General features: G+C 37.9%; 1 protein-coding gene across 1 annotated transcript; it reads left to right on the top strand.

Annotated features, from left to right (window-relative positions):
- Positions 1-16,804: 16,804 nt before the first annotated feature.
- On the top strand, positions 16,805-18,379 carry LOC139867944 (putative F-box/LRR-repeat protein At5g02930). The gene is made up of 2 exons (XM_071856287.1): positions 16,805-16,992; positions 17,890-18,379. The coding sequence occupies exons 1-2, from the start codon at positions 16,805-16,807 to the stop codon at positions 18,377-18,379; spliced, it is 678 nt and encodes a 225-aa protein (XP_071712388.1).
- The last annotated feature ends 1,448 nt before the right edge of the window (positions 18,380-19,827 follow it).

The following is a 19,827-nucleotide window of genomic DNA, read 5'->3' as shown; positions in this document are numbered from 1 at the left end:
GTGGTCGTAGTCCCTATATGAGACTCGTTTGACCAAAATTATGTCGCATTCATTTGAAAGGTACAAGACTTGCAAGTTTAGTTTACAAAACCGTTCGACAACAAGTCTAAGTTTACAAAGGTCATAAAGTATAAATGAAATAACTTGCGACATAATTAGTTTAAAAATACAGTTGCTATAAATAGCGTAAGTATGTAAACAAAAGTTTGAATCCAAAAGTGCTATCCCTAGCGTATGCATGCATGGTTGACTCCAATCAAGTAATCAAAGAGTGCGGAAGCATGTATCAAGTAGCCGAGTATGAACCTGAGAAACATATAGAAAACTGTCAACGAAAAACGTTGGTGAAATCATAGGTATATTTGTAAACGTTGTTTTTGAACCACAAGATTTAGTATTCCCATAGTTGATTATCAAAATCGTTTGCATTCCAAAAGTATTGTTCGCGAGCACCCAATTATCAAGACTTAACGTTTCCTTCCATAGAACCCCATCACAATAGTGTTAGAACATACACTGTTTCTCGAAAATATATTTCATCCGTAGACGGTAGCGAACCGTCCGTAATGAGGGTTTGTCAAACCCGTATGGCCACACAATATAAGTTCTCGCTTACACCCTGCAAGTGTAACTAATGATAATCGAATTGAGGATTTTTGTTCTAACTCGCTGTGGAATGTTTGTTTCATCGTACTTGTGTTCAAAGTATAAAAGTAAGTAGTACAAAATGCGACAAAGTATATGTTTCTCAGCCCACAATTTAAAGTATAAAAAGTTGTTGAAAAGGTGGGACTATGATCTCACCTCGAGTGCACGAGTATAAAAGTACTTCACAAAGTAACGTATGCATGAAAGTTGCTTAGCCTTGACCTAAACAAGTAAGTTGTGTCAATTAACCAGTTATGACACAAGGTCGGGTGAAATGTGTTCAATTAGTCCTATGGCTCGTTATGACTCGAATAGTATAGCATGTGAATCACGTTGTCAAGTTTCATGCAAGAATCAAGTATAAAATAAGATTAGAACGATTGTATAAGTGTTTTGTTAAGTTTGACTAAAAGTCAAACTTGGTCAAAGTCAACGAAAAAGTCAACACGTTCGGGTTGGGTCCCAAACTATTTTTTTAAGCTTAGAAGTCATATATGAGCATGTTGGCCAAGTTACATGTTAATCGGAGGTGCGTAGCATAGCAAACATTTTTCGAAATTTGACAAAGTAGGTCAGAACCCAAACACGGCTATTGCCGCGCCGCGGCCAGAGGTGTCGCGCCGCGACAAATAACGTGGTCTGGTGCCTGGTCAGTTTCAAAAGTTCAAGTCTTGATCCAAAATTCAATTTAGCACAAAACGCAAACCGTAAACACTTAGAATACGCATCTTATATCATTGGAAAGCTCTTTTGACAACGAATACAATTAACTACCTTTCACAAGCAAAAACATCAATTACAATAACCGAAAACTCGTCAATTGATCAAGAAGGGTTTATTTTCAAAGTTTCAAGTTCGTAAAACGTATTTTATGATTCGGGAATCTAATTTACACATACGATATGCCGTTCCGAAGGTAATTAAGCATACAATGCATCTAAACACTTACTAACAACATTAACAAGCATTCAACGCATCAAAAGTTCATTTCAAAGTCTATCAAACCCTAACCAAAATTCACAAAAATCAATAATCATGTGTTTGAAGTTTTCTTAATCAACCTACGCATCAAAACGAAGCTAGTGATACTAGTAACACAATTAAAACATGAACTTTAACAATCAAACAACATTTAATCTTCCAAAATGCAAGATTAAGCAAACCCATTTCAAATGTTCAAACTAGTTACTCAAAACAACAAATCGAGCAAGTAAATCATATATTCATGCTAGACACGAGCCATAGACACTAACTAACACCATTTCAAATCAAAAACACGAATTTAGAGAAATCTAGAGTTTTAGAAATGTTACCCAAACGAGATGAAGTTGGTATCAAATTGTAGAGGATGAAGAGAGGATTCCAAATATGTAATCGGATTTGTTGTGAGCTTCCAAGATTGAATTTAGATGATGAATGAATGGAATGGGTTTGTGTGTGTGTTCTTGAGATGGAGAGAAAAGAGATGAGGGAGATGATGGAATGAATGAATGGTGGAAAAATGGGTTGACTAGTTGACCTAGTCAACTAGTTTGCCCATTTGGCAACTCCGGTCCCTCGAGTTTCAAAGCGGGTGCGGGATTTAACCGATCTAATATTTTTAAAACGCAAGTTAACGAGAGATGTTGTAATTAAATGACGGAATTATTATGAACGTTAGTCAACGGAAACTACGAATTTAAATAACGAAAGGTATTATTTAAAAAAAGACGGTGTTAAAAATAAATTTAACGGAAAAAGGCGGGATGTTACAGTTATTTACTTTACGCTTTAAATTAAGTCTTTTATTTATTTAATATTTTACATTAGGTTTTAACTGCGACTAAAGTTTTTAAAATCGACAAACCGGTCATTAAACGGTAAAAACCCCCCTTTAAAATAATAATATTACTTATATATATATATATATATATATATATATATATATATATATATATATATATATATATATATATATATATATATATATATATATATATATTTGTATTTTTATAAATTAAACTAATATAGCGTTAAGCTTTGTTTAAAGATTTTTCCCTGTGGAACGAACCGGACTTACTAAAAACTACACTACTGTACGATTAGGTACACTGCCTATAAGTGTTGTAGCAAGGTTTAGGTATATCCATTCTATAAATAAATAAATATCTTGTGTAAAATTGTATCGTATTTAATAGTTTTTCCTGCTAAAATATAATAGTATTTTATACCCCTTAGCTTTAAACATCGACACTACATGTATATACATTTTAACTGAGTCGTTAAGTCATCGTTAGTCGTTACATGTAAGTATTGTTTTGAAACCTTTAAGTTAACGATCTCAATTTATGTTGTTAATCCATTGTTTATTATATTTAATGAGATGTTAAATTATTATATTATCATGATATTATGATATATTAATATATCTTAATATGATATATATATATATATATATATATATATATATATATATATATATATATATATATATATATATATTAAATGTCGTTACAACGATAATCGTTACATATATGTCTCGTTTCGAAATCCTTAAGTTAGTAGTCTTGTTTTTATGTATATAACTCATTGTTAATATACTTAATGATATGCTTAATTATCATAATACCATGTTAACTATATATATATATATATATATATATATATATATATATATATATATATATATATATATATATATATATATATATATATATATATCCATATATATGACATCATATAGTTTTTTATAAGTTTTAATGTTCGTGAATCACCGGTCAACTTGGGTGGTCAATTGTCTATATGAAACCTATTTCAATTAATCAAGTGTTAACAAGTTTGATTACTTAACATGTTGAAAACACTTAATCAAGTAAATAACAATTTCATTTAATATAAATAAACAAGAAAAAGTTTGGGTCACTACAAACGGCAGGTGAAGGGAATTGGTTTTCCCCTAACCAAGCGCCACACAGACTAGATGGCTGCCAAGTCGACTTAAAAATACAAGCATTGGTTTGCTTGTGCGTGTTTACTCTCGCATTGGTTTGTTTGAGGAACTCTTAAGCGTAAAAGCATTGGTTTGTTTTTAGTTGCGTTGCTTACCATACAGCTACAGTGCACCTCTAGCACATGACAAAGCAGGAACGCAGTAGCTTTTGAGTCTAAACTACTAAGGGTGTAATTGCTGAAGTATTGGTTTATTTTACACAGCACCCGCGTATGCGCGTGAGTTTTGGTTAACTCACGCGCATAGGCATGCGGTATAAATTTTGCTTTGATTTGCGATATATAAACAATGCTACAAAGACGCATGCAAAAGATACAAATATAATATAAACGTTTAAATATACCATTACAACCAAACGCCTGCCCAACATGGGACTTACGGCTCAAAAACAATAATTACAAATGCGTGCCTAAGCATAGGACTTATGGCGCAAATAGTTAAGGGTTCGAATTAAAATTCTTCCTTGAGGAGGCCATCAAGCGGCATGTTTGGATCCGCAGCAAAATCGTTTATTAAGGGGATAGGGATGGACTGGATGGCCTGCTCAGCTTCAAGGAGCACCTTACTGTACCTTCCTTCAAGTATTTCTGTACAATCTGGGGGTATGGTAGCGTAAGGTTGCATCCTTTAATCACCTCGAGCATCACCTTATTACGGTCATGCTCTTTCACTGCATCGACATAGGAATTGAACTTTACAGACACGGGTCCGAGTCCATTACCTTTTGCGTAATGGTGGGGAGGGAGGTGCGAAGCTTCAACAAGTCCGCCTCGTCCAGCTCGCGGCCAGTTACCGCGTCATCCTTCTCTCGGCTGACCCTGTCTAGGTCAGCCCGCAAACGTTCCGCTTCACCCTTGGCCTGATCAACGGCCCCCATCAGCTCTTGATTTTTCTTCCTTTCCGCAATCAAGGAAGTTTTCATTTCATCCGCAGATGCCTCAGCAGCCTTGCGTGCCTCCTCTGCGTCTTTCCTATCGTTCCTTAACTGATCAACACCCGCTTGTAGCAAGCCTAGCTCGGTCTCTTTCCGCACAGCTAATTGGTACAAATTCGTAGCACGATGTACCCCATCCACGAACATGCCAAAAAACACAAAGACGTTTTGGTAAAGGCGTTGTGCTCTTGATGGAAGGGCAGTGCGGCTAGTTGCTGGCGAAATTTGGCCGGGAAAATTTGTTGCAGGAAAGCAGACTGTTCAGCGGCATTCTCTGCTGAGGATTGGGTAAGCTGGGCCAGGTTAGCAAGGCGGAAGCTACTGCGTGGTGGAGTTAGTGTAGAATCAGAATCAAGGTGTATAGCTTTGTCTCTTGATGTGGCGATGGCTTCAAGGTCAGGATTGGTCTGTGGTGGCGTGTGGTGCGTGTCGTCCAGATGCTCTGCGCAGATGCATTGCTTAGTTAATATCGTCATAATTTAACAGAAGTAGTGGTAATGTAATGCTCACCCGTGGTTGAAGGTGGAAGATTTATGGATGGCTGCTCTACGGGAATGAAGTTTTCATTCCGCATATCCTCCCTTTGTTTCAGAGTCAGTTTCTTCTTCTTGGATGCGGTAGCTGATGGGTCTGCGGTCGTTTTGCGTTTGTTTCCCGATGTTTGTGGGGCAAGTACCTCATTCTCGCCTGATTTTTCCTGCTCAAGGGGCTCATTTATTTTCTGTTTGCGAAAGGAGATCGTCGCAATCTCCTCTGCGGTTAACACCATCTTCATCTTCATCTCTGCATATATAAATGAGGGTTAATCACAGACATATGTGGCTGTGTAAAATAGATATACACGTTACTATTCCTACCCTTGCCATTTGGTGCGACTATGGCTGGTCGCAGATCCTCCCATGGCCAATGGGCGGAAATCTTCCCCAGCCGCAGCATCACGTTTCCATAGGTGCGGTGGACAAGTTGTGCGTTTGCGCACTCCGCGAGTAGCTTGGTTTCTTCATCGTCCAGTTTTGGGGTTTTGTTTACATCTTTTGCTACCCCTTCGCACCAAACTAAGGTTTGCGGAAAACTCGTGCCCACGACGGTTTGGTCAATACAGAAGAAGGTTTCTTTCCATTGGTCGGCATTTGATTTGGGTGTTTTTGTGAAGTTTTAGCTTGCGAAAAACGTAAACCAGTACTTATGATGCGTGGCGAGACGGTATAAATGGCAAAACACGTTGACCATGGGTACCTTGTTTAGAGCAGTACACCACATTTCGAACAGGACTATTTTTCCAATTGCATATGGATGTAACTGCCCTAACCCTACGTGGTAATGGTCTAACACACCTAGGAAAAAGTCTGATGGTGGTACCCAAAAGTTTCCGTGCTTAAACTCGTGTTCGTAAATGGCCACCTTTTTCTCCGGTGGCTCATGGGCGCGTTGGTGGGTTAGGGGTGGCACCGGATTGTACTGTGCTAATGGCGGGTATTGCTTAATTAAAGAATCTATATGTTTCTGCTCAATGACAGATTCTACACTATCTACAAGGGTTTCGTTAGCTTTCGTCATTTAATAAAGGGTGATCGGAGATTTACTGACCTTCTATGAACGGCCGGAAATAAATGACTTCTAATCGGAATTGATTTGAGCAGCGTGTTGGAGACGATTTGACAGAAAAGGTAGAAATGAGGATTTTTTGCGTGTATTTATAGGCAAATGTGGGGTGGTAAAAATAATTAGGAGCGTACACGTGTTACATAACCGACGGTCGATGTTTGTTGTATGCGTGTGGGTTTCTGTTTGTGGTACCCAATGTTGGGCGCGTAGCTCACACGCGCCTGCCCACTGTCACTTTATGTCTTGTCAGCCGAATGGGCTTCTACGACAGTGACAGGCATTTAATGACCTCGAAACGCACGCGAAGAATTTAATGCTGGCCGTTTTCTTGTTTTTCTTTTTCGCTTAATAGTTTAATATCATATGTCTTGCGTCATATAACATCAAACTGGGGGGATATAATGATACCGCAACCCGCATGCTATACGTGTGCGGGCAAACGCCGGCATGCGTATGCGCATACTTTATATGCGATATGCGACATGCGGTGGTGTATCGAATACCTTCGTTCCCGGTGCGGCGGTTACTTGGTCATCAAGTTGATATCTTTTTCATAATTACATCCGAGATTCGGGGGAGTTTGTTATGGAAGAGATTACCATTATCCTGGATGGTTCTCGAATTAGGGTTGGCCTATATATACTAACCCTAATTATCATTCCAAGGATCATCACACTTTACGTAGGCTTACAATACGTAATCATTATCATCGTTCATAAAAGGTTAACAGGTTAGTCACTCTCGACGGTTTCCTACAGCCTTATTTGGGCCTTCGATCGACGACCGTCATCGAAGGTGGACTTAATCACCTAGCCAACCCGCCGACATCATCATGTCGGCCAGGGTTATTCACGGTAGCCGGACCGGAGAGCTAAGTTCTAAGATCCTTAAACCCCTTTAAAACATATCGAATATGCATATTAACAATTATATATGATTCTATGGTAACTTTTCTTATTAAGTAACAGAAAATTTGATGCTTTGAATTAGCTACTGATAATCTGCTATTTTTCTTCACGAGATGGGGGAAGTGGAGAGAATCCACCGACCATAGTTAAAAGATGTTCCGGCGGAGTTGATCCACCGTATTCAAACGTTGTTGCCTGTAAAAGAAGCGGGTCGTACGTGTGTATTGTCAAAGTCATGGCTACACGCTTGGTCTACCATCCCTACCCTCAGATTTCATCCACCAAGAAGGATTTAAGCAAACGACAACTAATTAGGTACACCGATTTGATCAACCGCACTCTACAAAGGTATCGTATGGACAATATACCAATCACAAGTTTTGATCTTCACTTCAGAATTATAAACCAGAAATCGATTTCTTTTGCTAACACATGGATCCAGACAGTAGCTTCTAGAAGTTGTTTAAAAGAGCTTTACCTCACAATATCTGTTCTCGAACTTATTACGTTGCCAGATGAGCTATTCTTGGGTGAAAATTTGGAAACAGTTAGTGTAAAAGGTGACCCCCATTCCATACTATGGCATTCTCTTTTAATCAGCGACAATCTTGTTATAAAATGTGTCAACTTACGAGTATTAGAGTTGATCGATGTGACGTTAAGTGACGAGACACTTGTTAACTTATTGTCTACCTGTATTTCACTTGAGAAGATTAACCTTTTAAATTGTAAAGGGTTAACCAGAATCAAGGTGAAAAACCTCCATCATCTTCGTGAACTGGAAATAACTCAGAAGAGAATATCTTACTTCAGAAATATATGATGTCCCAAGTCTTCATATAATTAAGCAAAACTCTTTATGGAATAGTAATAACCTTCTTTCGGATTCGTTAGGAAGTGTGAGAGAATTAGTCTTAAATGGTGTGATCGTGGATGATGTTTTTTCCTACATTATATCAAAGTTCCCTTTTCTTGAAAGTTTGAGCCTTAACATTCGCTCTAGCAAGCTGAATATGTTGGATATTGCATCCGTTTCTTTGAAGAGAGACTGGAAGTATATCTGTCTCATGACATCCAAATCAAAATCCATATAAAAGTTTATGCTCCAAAATTAGATAATTTCCATTACACAGGCCAATCAGTTCCTGGTCTCTTGTTTCCATCCATTGCTCCCGGCCAAGTTGAGCTAACATTGGAGCTATTCAATCACATTGATCAATCATTCGTTCTTAAAACAAGGGAAGTACTCAAATTATCAAAAAGTTTAAAATTAGAATAATTGTTGATAATTCTTCTTATACAGTGTCATTCAACAATGACATAGAGGATATGAGTAGAAGGATTCCAATTCCTGATATGAACGTTAAACGACTAACGTTTGAATCTAATTCAGATATAAAGGCTTGTGGGAGCACTGGCGACTACTTCTTGAGGCATTTATTTCTATTTTGCGCCCCAATTACGTAACAATGGAGCATTTTGGAATCAGGGGACCCCTTAAGCTAATTGCAAGGGAGATGATGCGACTGAAAACTGGAAAGGAGCACTGGCCAGACCTAAAAAATGTTGAAATACAAAATCGTGTTGATGAAAAATGGATAACCCTCACAAGTTCGTGGATAAGTTCACCTAACGGATTAGCTTGTCTCAACTACTATTGCGGTAACTTCAAACTAACTTGGTGTTCTCTATAGAAGCTACCTGCCATCTCCAATTCTTTTTTATGTTTATAACCTTTACTTATTAATTAGATTGTTTTAACTGAAGTTTTTTAGTTGTGATGTGGATACATCAATTAATATGAGTCGATCTATATTTTGTGTCATGTTATTTAATGAAGAGTTGTATCATCATGATTGACTCACGTAACGTTGTGTGGCCAATCAATTAATATGATACAATTCCAATGTTAAGGGGTAATGGGGCATGAATGAATATGTAGCAGCTGTTTTTAATATGTAGCAACTTTACATTCAGTTTGTATATTTGTATATGAGAGGTACGAACGAATATGCTGTTTAGTTTGTATATGCAGCAGCACGAAAGTTGATATGCAGAAACTTAAGAAGATTCGTATTTGCAGCTGTTTGCAATTTGTAATAGACAAAATTGAGCCGTTAAAGTTTGTATCAAACAACATAGGTGACAGTATCACGGATCACAAGATCATATTTGCGCCCCTCATAAGTTAATCGGATATCTGCAGGTTAACATGGTCCAGCGGTTGGTGGCATGCCTCCTTTAGGGGAGGTCAGGAGTTCGACCCCGTTGGCTACATATTAAAAACACAATTTTATCCCTGTCATGTAGTATCCACCCATGACACATTTCCTATATTGTTTGTGGGGGTAAAGGGGAGGGGGTGTTACTTGGCCGTGCGCTTGGATCGGTTTCAAGGTTTCCTCCCGGCAGCGATGGGGTCGGCGTTATTATCGCTTAATCGGCATAGTCGAAATGGGAGATGATCGCAACGGGTGGTTTAGTCCCCCTCGGGTGATCCCAATCGCTGTTAAAAAAAAAAAAAACAAACAAATTAAATATTTGGACCACAAGGTTTCACAATTTAAATCAGTTAAATAGCTTGACAGTATCACGGATCACAAGATCTCAAGTTTATAGATAGTTTCATGGTTCACAAGATTTCAAGTTTAAAAATAGTTTGTCAGTAACGCGGATCGCAAGTTTTCAAGTTCCTAAATAACTTGACCGTAACATGGATCACAAGATCTCAAGTTTATAAACATTCACGGTTCACAAGATTTGAAGTTTATAAATAGCTTGTGATGAACTTGATGTGGATAAAATGATGATGATGATGATGAATATTATTATGCAAATGGAATGTAATCAGTAAACAAATATCATTTAATCAATCAGATTACATTCCACCTATTTCCTTAACCTATGTTTGTTTTACCCTCATGTGCAACGCATGTTACTCAACGAAATTTCTTGACCCTCGTTAGTGTCAAGGATTGTACGCGCAAGAACGACAAACCACGAGGACTATCCATGCAATAAAATTAGGCACTAAGCGCGTAATCTGCATAAATTATACGGACTGTCCGCGTAATTATGGCTAGAAACTATAAACATGTATCATAAGCTCGTAATCTTGTACAGTACAAATTTTAATAATCCAAGTGGAAAGCCCAACTATTGGAGAGTATGTTTTTGGCCCATTTAGAATATATCGATAATCCAAGTCCATATATATAGAGCCTGTTCAGCAGGTGGAAAGCCCAACTATTGGAGAATATGTTTGTGGCCCAATCAAGAAATATATCGATAAAAGCCTTTATTTGGTTAGCCCTTCTTTTTTACTGCATGAGGCAACTATATTTATATTTATACAACTCCTAATGACGCAGCTCAAATTTTGTATCGAAGAACACGAATAAATCGTCCAAGCCACCCTAGCGAAACAGGTAAAGTTCCCGGAAATTTCAACATAAGTTTAAAGTTAGGCAGTCAATATGAGCTAATTATTTGATTTTTTGTCGATAAAGAAAGTTTTAATTTTTTTAATGGCAAATATATGAGGGTTTTATTTGTTAAGACTACTACTGATAAAACGTGAAATCAAAGTTACTGTACTTGTATAAGACTAGAGGTATTGTATTTAGCTTATATGTTAATTATTATATGAATGAATTTGTACTTAAATGTGTAAACGAACAACATTTTCATTGATCTTGAGTATCCTTACATCGATGTACGTGACCTGGTGACCGTTTTATCCTGTGATCGTTTTGATCCGATCCTGGATCCCGAACAATAGTATGACTAACCACGTTGCAGAATTTCAATTTGGTGTATTGATTTTTGGTAAAACGTCTAAAAGTGTGAGGCAATGTGTTTAGTTAAACAATGAACCTAAATTAACATGTTAGTTTGGCTGCGGTAACAACTAATTTTTATAACATCACTTTGTATTGTATTACTGTAAAAACCATATATGATTCTAGGGTAACTATTCTTATTAAGTAACAAGAAATTTGATGCCTTGAATTAGCGACTAAATTTGCTATTTTTCTTCCAGAGATGGAGGAAGTGGAGAGAATCCACCGAACACAGATAGAAGATGTTCAGGTGGAGTTGATCTGTTGGAGTCTGGAGACGTTTAAACAACAAGAAAACTGAAAAAGGGAAGTGATGCGGCGCATCATAGGCAGATGCGGGGCATTCATTGAGCAAAATAGTTTGAAGGTTTTGGATGCGGAGCATTGGGCTGATATGGCGCATCAAAGGGCAGAGATGCGGCGCATCTCCTTCAGATGCGGCGCATCTGCTGCTGGTTCTTAATTTCTGTCGTAGAAATTGAAGGGATGCGGCGCATCACCTTCAGATGCGGCGCATCCCTTGCTGCCGGCCACTTGCTCAAGTTGCAACCAAAAGATCCGTTCTTGATTGAGTCCACTTGCACTTTAGATGCATGCTTGGCTGCTTTTGTCCACCATTTATGGCTGTGATCATGCCATAGCATGGGTGTAAAGCCTTACAACTTGTCCATGATGATTCCATGAAGATGATCAAGTTGATACACTTGTGTTTGTTACTTCTCCTATAAATTGAACTCATTGTATGCAATTGTAACACACCACTCTTAAATATTCAGTTAATAAACGATCTCTAGTTGGTCCGTGGACTAAAGCAATCACAACGATTGCATATAACCACGTTATATCTTGTGTCGATTTATTTTTCGCATTTATTATCTTTCGTTCATTAAGTGGGTTTGAGTGATCTTGATAGAATCACTACTCGGCTAGTAATCTTGTAGAATTACTAGCGTTGTTTGGGTCCTAATATCCTTACAACTGGTATCTAGAGCACAAGGTTTTGTTAAGGGAACGATGACGGAAGATGGGAAGTTTAGAATCGACCGATTCGATGGGAGAGACTTTGGCTTTTGGAAGATGCAAATTGAAGGTTACTTGTATCAAAAGAAGCTACACCAACCCTTGTTAGAGACCAAGCCCGAAAGCATGGACGATGCCGATTGGACGCTTTTGGATCGTCAAGCTTTGGGTGCTATTCGTCTTTCACTTGCTAAGAACGTTGCATACAACGTTGTGAATGAGAAGACGACGTTTGCTTGCTTGAAAGCACTCTCTAACATGTATGAGAAACCTACCGCTGCAAATAAGGTATTTCTCATGCGTCAATTGTTTAATACTAAGATGAAGGAAGGTACGAGTGCAACGGATCATATCAATGAATTTAATAATATCGTTTCAAGGCTTGAATTGGTAGAGATTAAGTTTGATGATGAATTAAAAGCACTTATCTTGCTTTCATCATTACCGGAAAGTTGGTCGGGTACGGTTACCGCGGTTAGTAGCTCTACGGGAACTACTAAGCTAGCGTTTGAAGTTATAAGGGATTTGATTCTTGGTGAATATACTCGTAGGAGAAACTCGGGAGAATCAATGTCCGGTTCTTTGTTAAGTACCGACAACCGGGGTAGGAAATTTGAACGCGGTGAGAAGAAGGGTAGGAAGAAGTCTAAGAAGAGGAATTCATCGAAAGATAGAAGTGAAGTTACTTGTTGGGGTTACAATCAAAAAGTGCACTTTCAAAGGAATTGCAAAAATGGTTCCGCGAAAGGTGTAAACTTGGCCGAAGGGGAAAGTGATGATGCACTTTTGTGTAGTGTTGAAAATTCTATGGAGTCTTGGATTTTGGATTCGGGAGCTTCGTTTCATGCTACTCATGTCAAAAGCATGATGAAGAATTTTCGTTCATATCAAGGCAAGGTGAGATTGGCGGACAACAAGCAACTCAACATAGAGGGCATTGGAGATGTTGTTTTGAAGACTACTCTTGGTTCTAATTGGACTTTGAAGAACGTAAGGCACATTCCTAAATTGAAAAGGAAACTTATTTCGGTTGGTCAATTAGATGATGAAGGTAACGCGTTTACTTTTGAAAACCGCCAATGGAAGGTGGTTAAGGGTAGTTGTGTAGTGGCTCGTGGACATAAAAGGGGAACTATTTATATGGTTGAAGTGTTAGATGAAGATACGGTGGTTGCTACGGTTAATGTTGAGTCCGAATCAACTCTATGGCACCGAAGACTCGGGCATATGAGTGAGAAGGGTATGAAGATGCTTGTTTCGAGTGGGAGAATTCCGGATTTGAAGAAGGTAGAACTTGGGTTTTGCGAACCATGTGTTTATGGGAAGCAAAAGAAGGTGACTTTTGGGAAATCAGGGAATACACCTAAGTTAGAGAAATTGGAGCTCGTTCATACGGATGTGTTTGGTCCAACCAATGTAGAATCACATGGAGGTTCTCGCTATTATGTCACCTTCATTGACGACTCCACTCGAAAGGTATGGGTTTATTTTCTTAAAGCTAAATCCGATGTGTTTAATACTTTTGTGAAGTGGAAAGCTATGGTAGAAAATGAGACTAACTTGAAGGTTAAGTGCTTGAAGTCGGATAATGGAGGAGAATATGGTAGTCTTGAGTTTAAAGACCATTGTGCAAAGCTCGGTATTAGAATGTTGAAAACTGTACCGGAGACACCGCAACACAATGGGGTCGCCTAACGTATGAATCGTACGTTAAATGAAAGGGCTAAGAGTATGAGACTACATGCCGGTTTGCCTAAGATGTTTTGGGCGGATGCGGTTAACACGGCGGCTTATTTGATAAATAGGGGACCCTCAACACCGTTGGGTTTTCGAATTCCCGAGGAAGAATGGCAAGACAAGAAGGTGAGTTATGGTCAGCTTAGGATCTTTGGGTGTAATGCATATGTGAAGACCAAAGATGCGGATAAAGACAAGCTTGAAGCTAAGTCAAAGAAGTGTATTTTCATACGCTATGGGTCGGATGAAATGGGTTATCGTTGTTGGGACAACGAAGCTAGAAAAGTAATTCGTTCGCGAGATGTTACTTTTGATGAAGATTTATCTATGGAAAACTGAAAACGGGGAGTCCTAAACCGAGTCAAGTTACTTTTGACGATGTTTCTATTGATGATCTTGCAGGTTCTAGTGGGAGTTTGGGAAACAATGAATTGCCGAATGACGGTGAGGCGTCGGAAAATGCTAATGATGGGGATGATTCGGAAAGCGGTGATGATTCCGAACATAGTGCGAGTTCTAGTGATGAGGAGGACACAAATGAAACCGGTCCAACCATTCCGGTTACTCCTATACCAAGACGCTCGACTAGAGTGCCCAAACCTAATCCTAGGTATTCTCCATCAGCAAACTACTTGCTATATTCCGAGAATGGTGAACCCGAAAGTTACTTTGAGGCAAGGAAGACAAAAGAATCCATACAATGGAAGCTTGCCATGAAAGAAGAGATGGGATCACTTGAGAAGAACAAGACTTGGTCACTAGTGAAGTTACCTTATGATAAAAGGGCATTGCAAAGCAAATGGGTGTATAGAATCAAGAATGAGTTGGATGGCAAGAGAAGGTACAAGGCTCGTTTGGTAGTCAAAGGCCTTCAACAAAAGGAAGGGGTTGACTACAAAGAGATATTTTCACCGGTAGTTTAAATGACTACTATCCGTTTGTTACTTTCTATTGTTGCATCCGAAGACTTACATCTTGAGCAACTAGATGTAAAAACTGCATTCTTACATGGTGATCTTGTTGAAGAGATCTACATGAGGCAACCCGAGGGCTTTGAGGTAAAGGGTAAAGAGAAGTGGGTTTGTAAGCTAAAGAAAAGTTTGTATGGATTGAAGCAAGCACCTCGGCAATGGTACTTGAAGTTTGACGAGTTTATGAAGAAGATTGGTTTCTTAAGATGTGAAGCGGATCACTGTTGCTACTTGAAGAAATTCAAGTCTTCTTACATAATCTTATTGTTGTATGTTGATGACATGTTGCTTGCAGGTTCTAACATGTCTGAAATTAACAAGTTGAAGGGATCACTTTCCCGAGAATTCGAGATGAAAGATCTTGGTGGTGCTAAGCAAATACTTGGCATGAGTATTGTGCGTGATCGTGTGAAGGGTACTCTATACTTGTCTCAATCTAAATATATTGAGAAAGTAGTAGAGAGGTTCAACATGAAAGATTCAAAGGCTCGTTCTATGCCTTTGGGAAGCACCTTAAAACTATCGAAAAGTCAATCACCAAAAATGAAAAGAGACAAGAAGGATATGGAAAAGGTTCCATATGCATCGGCCGTGGGTAGTATTATGTATGCCATGGTTTGTACAAGACCCGATATTGCTCAAGCAGTGGGAGTTGTAAGTCGTTATATGTCTAATCCGGGGAAAGAGCATTGGGAAGTGTTCAAATGGTTGCTTCGTTATTTGAAAGGTACTTCTAATATGGGATTGTGTTTCTCCAAAAACAATCTCATACTTAGAGGTTATGCGGATGCTAATTTGGGTGGATGTGATGATTCGGGGAAAAGCACTACGGGTTATGTTTTCACAATGGGGAAGACGGCGATTAGTTGGTTATCTCGATTGCAAAAGAGTGTTGCTTTGTCAACCACTGAAGCCGAATACATGGCTATTGCGGAAGCTTCTAAAGAGCTAGTGTGGTTGAAGAACTTCTTAGGCGAGTTGGGTAAAAGACAAGACTATTGCGTCTTGTATTGTGATAATCAAAGTGCGGTTCATCTTGGGAAGAATCCGGTGTTTCATAGTCGAACGAAACACATCAAGATAAGATATCATTTTATTCGACAACATATAAATGATGGCACTTTATTCTTGGAGAAAATCCTTGGTACGAAGAATCCTGCCGATATGTTTACTAAGGTGGTTACAACGGAGAAATTGAGGTTTTGCATTACCTCAATTGGTCTTCTCATGAATTGATGAGAGAAGACCCCAACTAGAGATGTGAATGGTGTTACAAGTTTAACAAGTAGTATTGAAGGCCTTTTATCGAAAGTCTACTCATCCGAAGTATGTGTTGAGCGTGCGTGTCCCAAATGGTATTTGGCGGTAATAGAAGGTGGTTTAATGTTCTTGGTTAATTCATTGATATGATTGGAGTTTTGTTCAAAGTCTCCAAGTGGGAGATTTGTTAGAGTATGGAGACGTTTAAACAACAAGAAAACTGAAAAAGGGAAGTGATGCGGCGCATCAAAGGCAGATGCGACACATTCATTGAGCAAAATAGTTCGAAGGTTTTGGATGCGGAGCATTGGGCTGATATGGCGCATCAAAGGGCAGAGATGCGGCGCATCTCCTTCAGATGCGGCGCATGTTCTTAATTTCTGTCGTAGAAATTAAAGGGATGCGGCGCATCACCTTCAGATGCGGCGCATCCCTTGCTGCCTGCCACTTGCTCAAGTTGCAACCAAAAGATCCGTTCTTGATTGAGTCCACTTGCACTTTAGGTGCATGCTTGGCTGCTTTTGTCCACCATTTATGGCTGTGATCATGCCATAGCATGGGTGTAAAGTCTTACAACTTGTCCATGATGATTCCATGAAGATGATCAAGTTGATACACTTGTGTTTGTTACTTCTCCTATAAATTGAACTCATTGTATGCAATTGTAACACACCACTCTCAAATATTCAGTAAATAAACGATCTCTAGTTGGTCCGTGGACTAAAGCAATCACAACGATTGCATATAACCACGTTATATCTTGTGTCGATTTATTTTTCGCATTTATTATCTTTCGTTCATTAAGTGGGTTTGAGTGATTTTGATATAATCACTACTCGGCTATTAATCTTGTAGAATTACTAGCGTTGTTTGGATCCTAATATTCTAACATGATCAACCGTATCCAGTCATTTTTGCCCGCAAAAGAAGCGGGTCGTACGTGCGTGTTGTCAAAGTCATGGCTACACGATTGGTCTACCATCCCTAAGAACCACTTGAGGTTTCGCCCACCCTTAAAGCTTTTAAGCACACAACAACTAAAAACGTATTCTGAATCGATCAACTGCACTCTACAAAGGTATAGCCTGCACAACGTACCAATCACAAGTTTTGATCTTCACTTCAGAATTATAAACCAGGAATTGCTTTCTTTTGTTAATAAACTAGGTTTTGAGCCCGTGCGTGCCACGACTACTCAAAATTCGTTTTAAATAAGTCACTTATTTTAATTTTATGACGTTTGATCTACATTTTCAAGCAATATTTGTGGTTGCGTTTAAGGGGGACATGTCGACCCAATAGCTTAAATGTGGTTAATTTGAGCCCGTACTCTATTTTCAATACGTCATAGTTGTTAAAAAAATGACGTATTTCTAGTATGTTAGTATGATTCGTTGGTAAAACGGGACTATAAAATACATATATGTTTCATATTGCGTGTAGTTGCAACAACAAAAAATTGTTCGAGTTCTATCATATTTAAGAAATCGGTTGAATCTAATCATGTAATGACATAATTTTACTAATAAGAGTAATACGTTACCATTCCCTCAAAATTAGTATTAAAAATTGTTTGGTAGTTTTTCTTATGATTTTATATAAACAAATGTGTGTATGAATATACTATAATAATAGGACATGTGTGTATGAACAAATATCTGTAGTTTTTCTGATGATCGTAGTAGAATATAGGAGTAGAAATGAAATATGAATTAAATTGTGTAAAATTGGCTTTAGTGAATTTTTTAAATTAAATGAATACATATGTTAGTTTTAGTATTTAAATTGGGTATATATGAGTATTATGTTATTTACTTGGGTAAATATGTGATTTTAAAGGTTGATAAAGGGGTATATGAATAATTGTGACATGTGGAAATTACACTTGGCTTAATATGCAATATTTAAGGAGCTAATGACATGTAAGCTAATTAAATCTCTCTTTTATATAGTATATATAGATATAGATATATAGATGGATCCATACAGTAGCTTCTGGAAGTAGTCTAAAAGAGCTTTACCTCACAATATCTGTTCTCGAATCTATTGCGTTGCCAGATGAGATATTCTTGGGTGAAAACCTAGAAACAATTAGTGTAAAAGCTGACCCCTATTTCTTTCTCTATCATTCTCTTTTGATGAGCAACAATCTGGTTATAAAGTGTGTCAACTTACGAGTATTAGAGTTGATCAAGGTGACGTTAAGTGATGAGACACTTGTTAACTTATTGTCTACTTGTATCTTACTTGAGAAGATTAACCTTTCAAATTGTAAAGGGTTGAGCAGAATCAAGGTGAAAAACCTATGTTATCTTCCTGAGCTAGAAATAACTCCAGGAACAGGAGATCTCACTTCAGAAATTTATTATGTCCCAAGTCTTCACATATTTAAGCACACGTTATTGTGCGATAGGAATAACTTTCTATCAGTTAGAAAGTGTGAGAGAATTAGTCTTAACGGGTGAAATCATGGATGATGCATATTCCTACATTATATCAAAGTTCCCGTTTCTTGACAGTTTGAGCCTTCACATTTACTCTTGCAAGCTAAATACAGTAGATATAACATCCGTTTCTTTGAAGACTGTATATCTGTGTTGTGACAAGCAAATCGATATAAAAGTTTATGCTCCAAAATTAGATAATTTCCATTACAAAGGTAAATCTGTACCTGGCCTCTTGTTTTCATCCATCTCTCCCAGCCAAATTGAGCTAACATTGGAGTTAAACAAACCAATTGATCGGTCATTCCTTTTTAAGACAAGGGAAGTACTCAATCTACCAACCAAATTTAAAATCAACATATCTGCTTCTACTTCTGGTTTTATAGTGCCAATCAACAATGACATGGATGATGTGAGAAGAAGCTTCCAAACTCCGGCTATGAATGTTGAACGACTATTGTTTGAAAGTTATCTGGATAAGGGGTTGTGGGAGAGTCCACGAATACTTCTCGAGGCACTTTTTTCTGTTATGCGCCCCAATTACTTAATGGTGAGTCATCTGGGAATCAGGGAACCCTTTAAGCTAATTGCAAGGGGGTTGATGGAGCTGAAAACCAGAAAGAAATACCGGCGCAACCTTAAAAAAGTTGAAATACAAAATCGTGTTGATGGAAAATGGATAACCCTCTTAAGTTCATCGATAAGTTCACGTGATGGATTAGCTTGTCTTGACTCCTATAGTGGTGAATTCAAACTAACTTGGTCTTCTCTATAGAAGCTAGCTACCATCTACAATTCTTTTTCATTTTTTCATAATTTTAGCATTATTATTACTGTTTCAGCATCCAACATTCTATACAAGTTGATATGGTTTTTTTGCACTTTCTACTTATTAATCACACTGTTTCAACCGAAGCTTAACAGATCTAACTATGAAAAATATGTTTATCTGATGTGGATATCAATTAATATGATCACTTTGATCTATATTTTGTATCATGTTAACTAGTGAAGAGTTGTATTATGAATGATTGGTGTAGAGTAGATCGAGTTTTATAGAATACAATTCCCACTATTACGGTGTATTGGTTCATGATTGAATGATGTTGGGTCAGGTCTTGTTGGGTCGAGACACAGGTTTTTCAATCAACAAAATAATCTATCTTTTTACAATCACCCTAGCAAAGAATATATTTTCCAGTTTTCAAAGTGAAATTTTGTTGAACCTAAGAGAATTATCTACTTGATAATTTACTTTTTGTCCAAACATTGTATCAAGTTCTACTGTATGATGTATGAGTACATCAGATTTGCATTAGGATTGATTTTTATATAAGCAATGAGTAACAATCGGCCTTTTCTCCAAATATTGTTGCTCAATCTTTACTGTATAACACAAATATAGATGAACATAGGCATGAGTTTTGAATTTTTAGTTTTGCCTACTGTACCAACTCGACCCACTCAAT

The sequence above is a fragment of the Rutidosis leptorrhynchoides genome, chromosome 9 (assembly GCF_046630445.1).
Source record: "Rutidosis leptorrhynchoides isolate AG116_Rl617_1_P2 chromosome 9, CSIRO_AGI_Rlap_v1, whole genome shotgun sequence".
NCBI classification, from domain to species: domain Eukaryota; kingdom Viridiplantae; phylum Streptophyta; class Magnoliopsida; order Asterales; family Asteraceae; genus Rutidosis; species Rutidosis leptorrhynchoides.
This window is presented reverse-complemented; position numbering and strand designations above follow the sequence as displayed.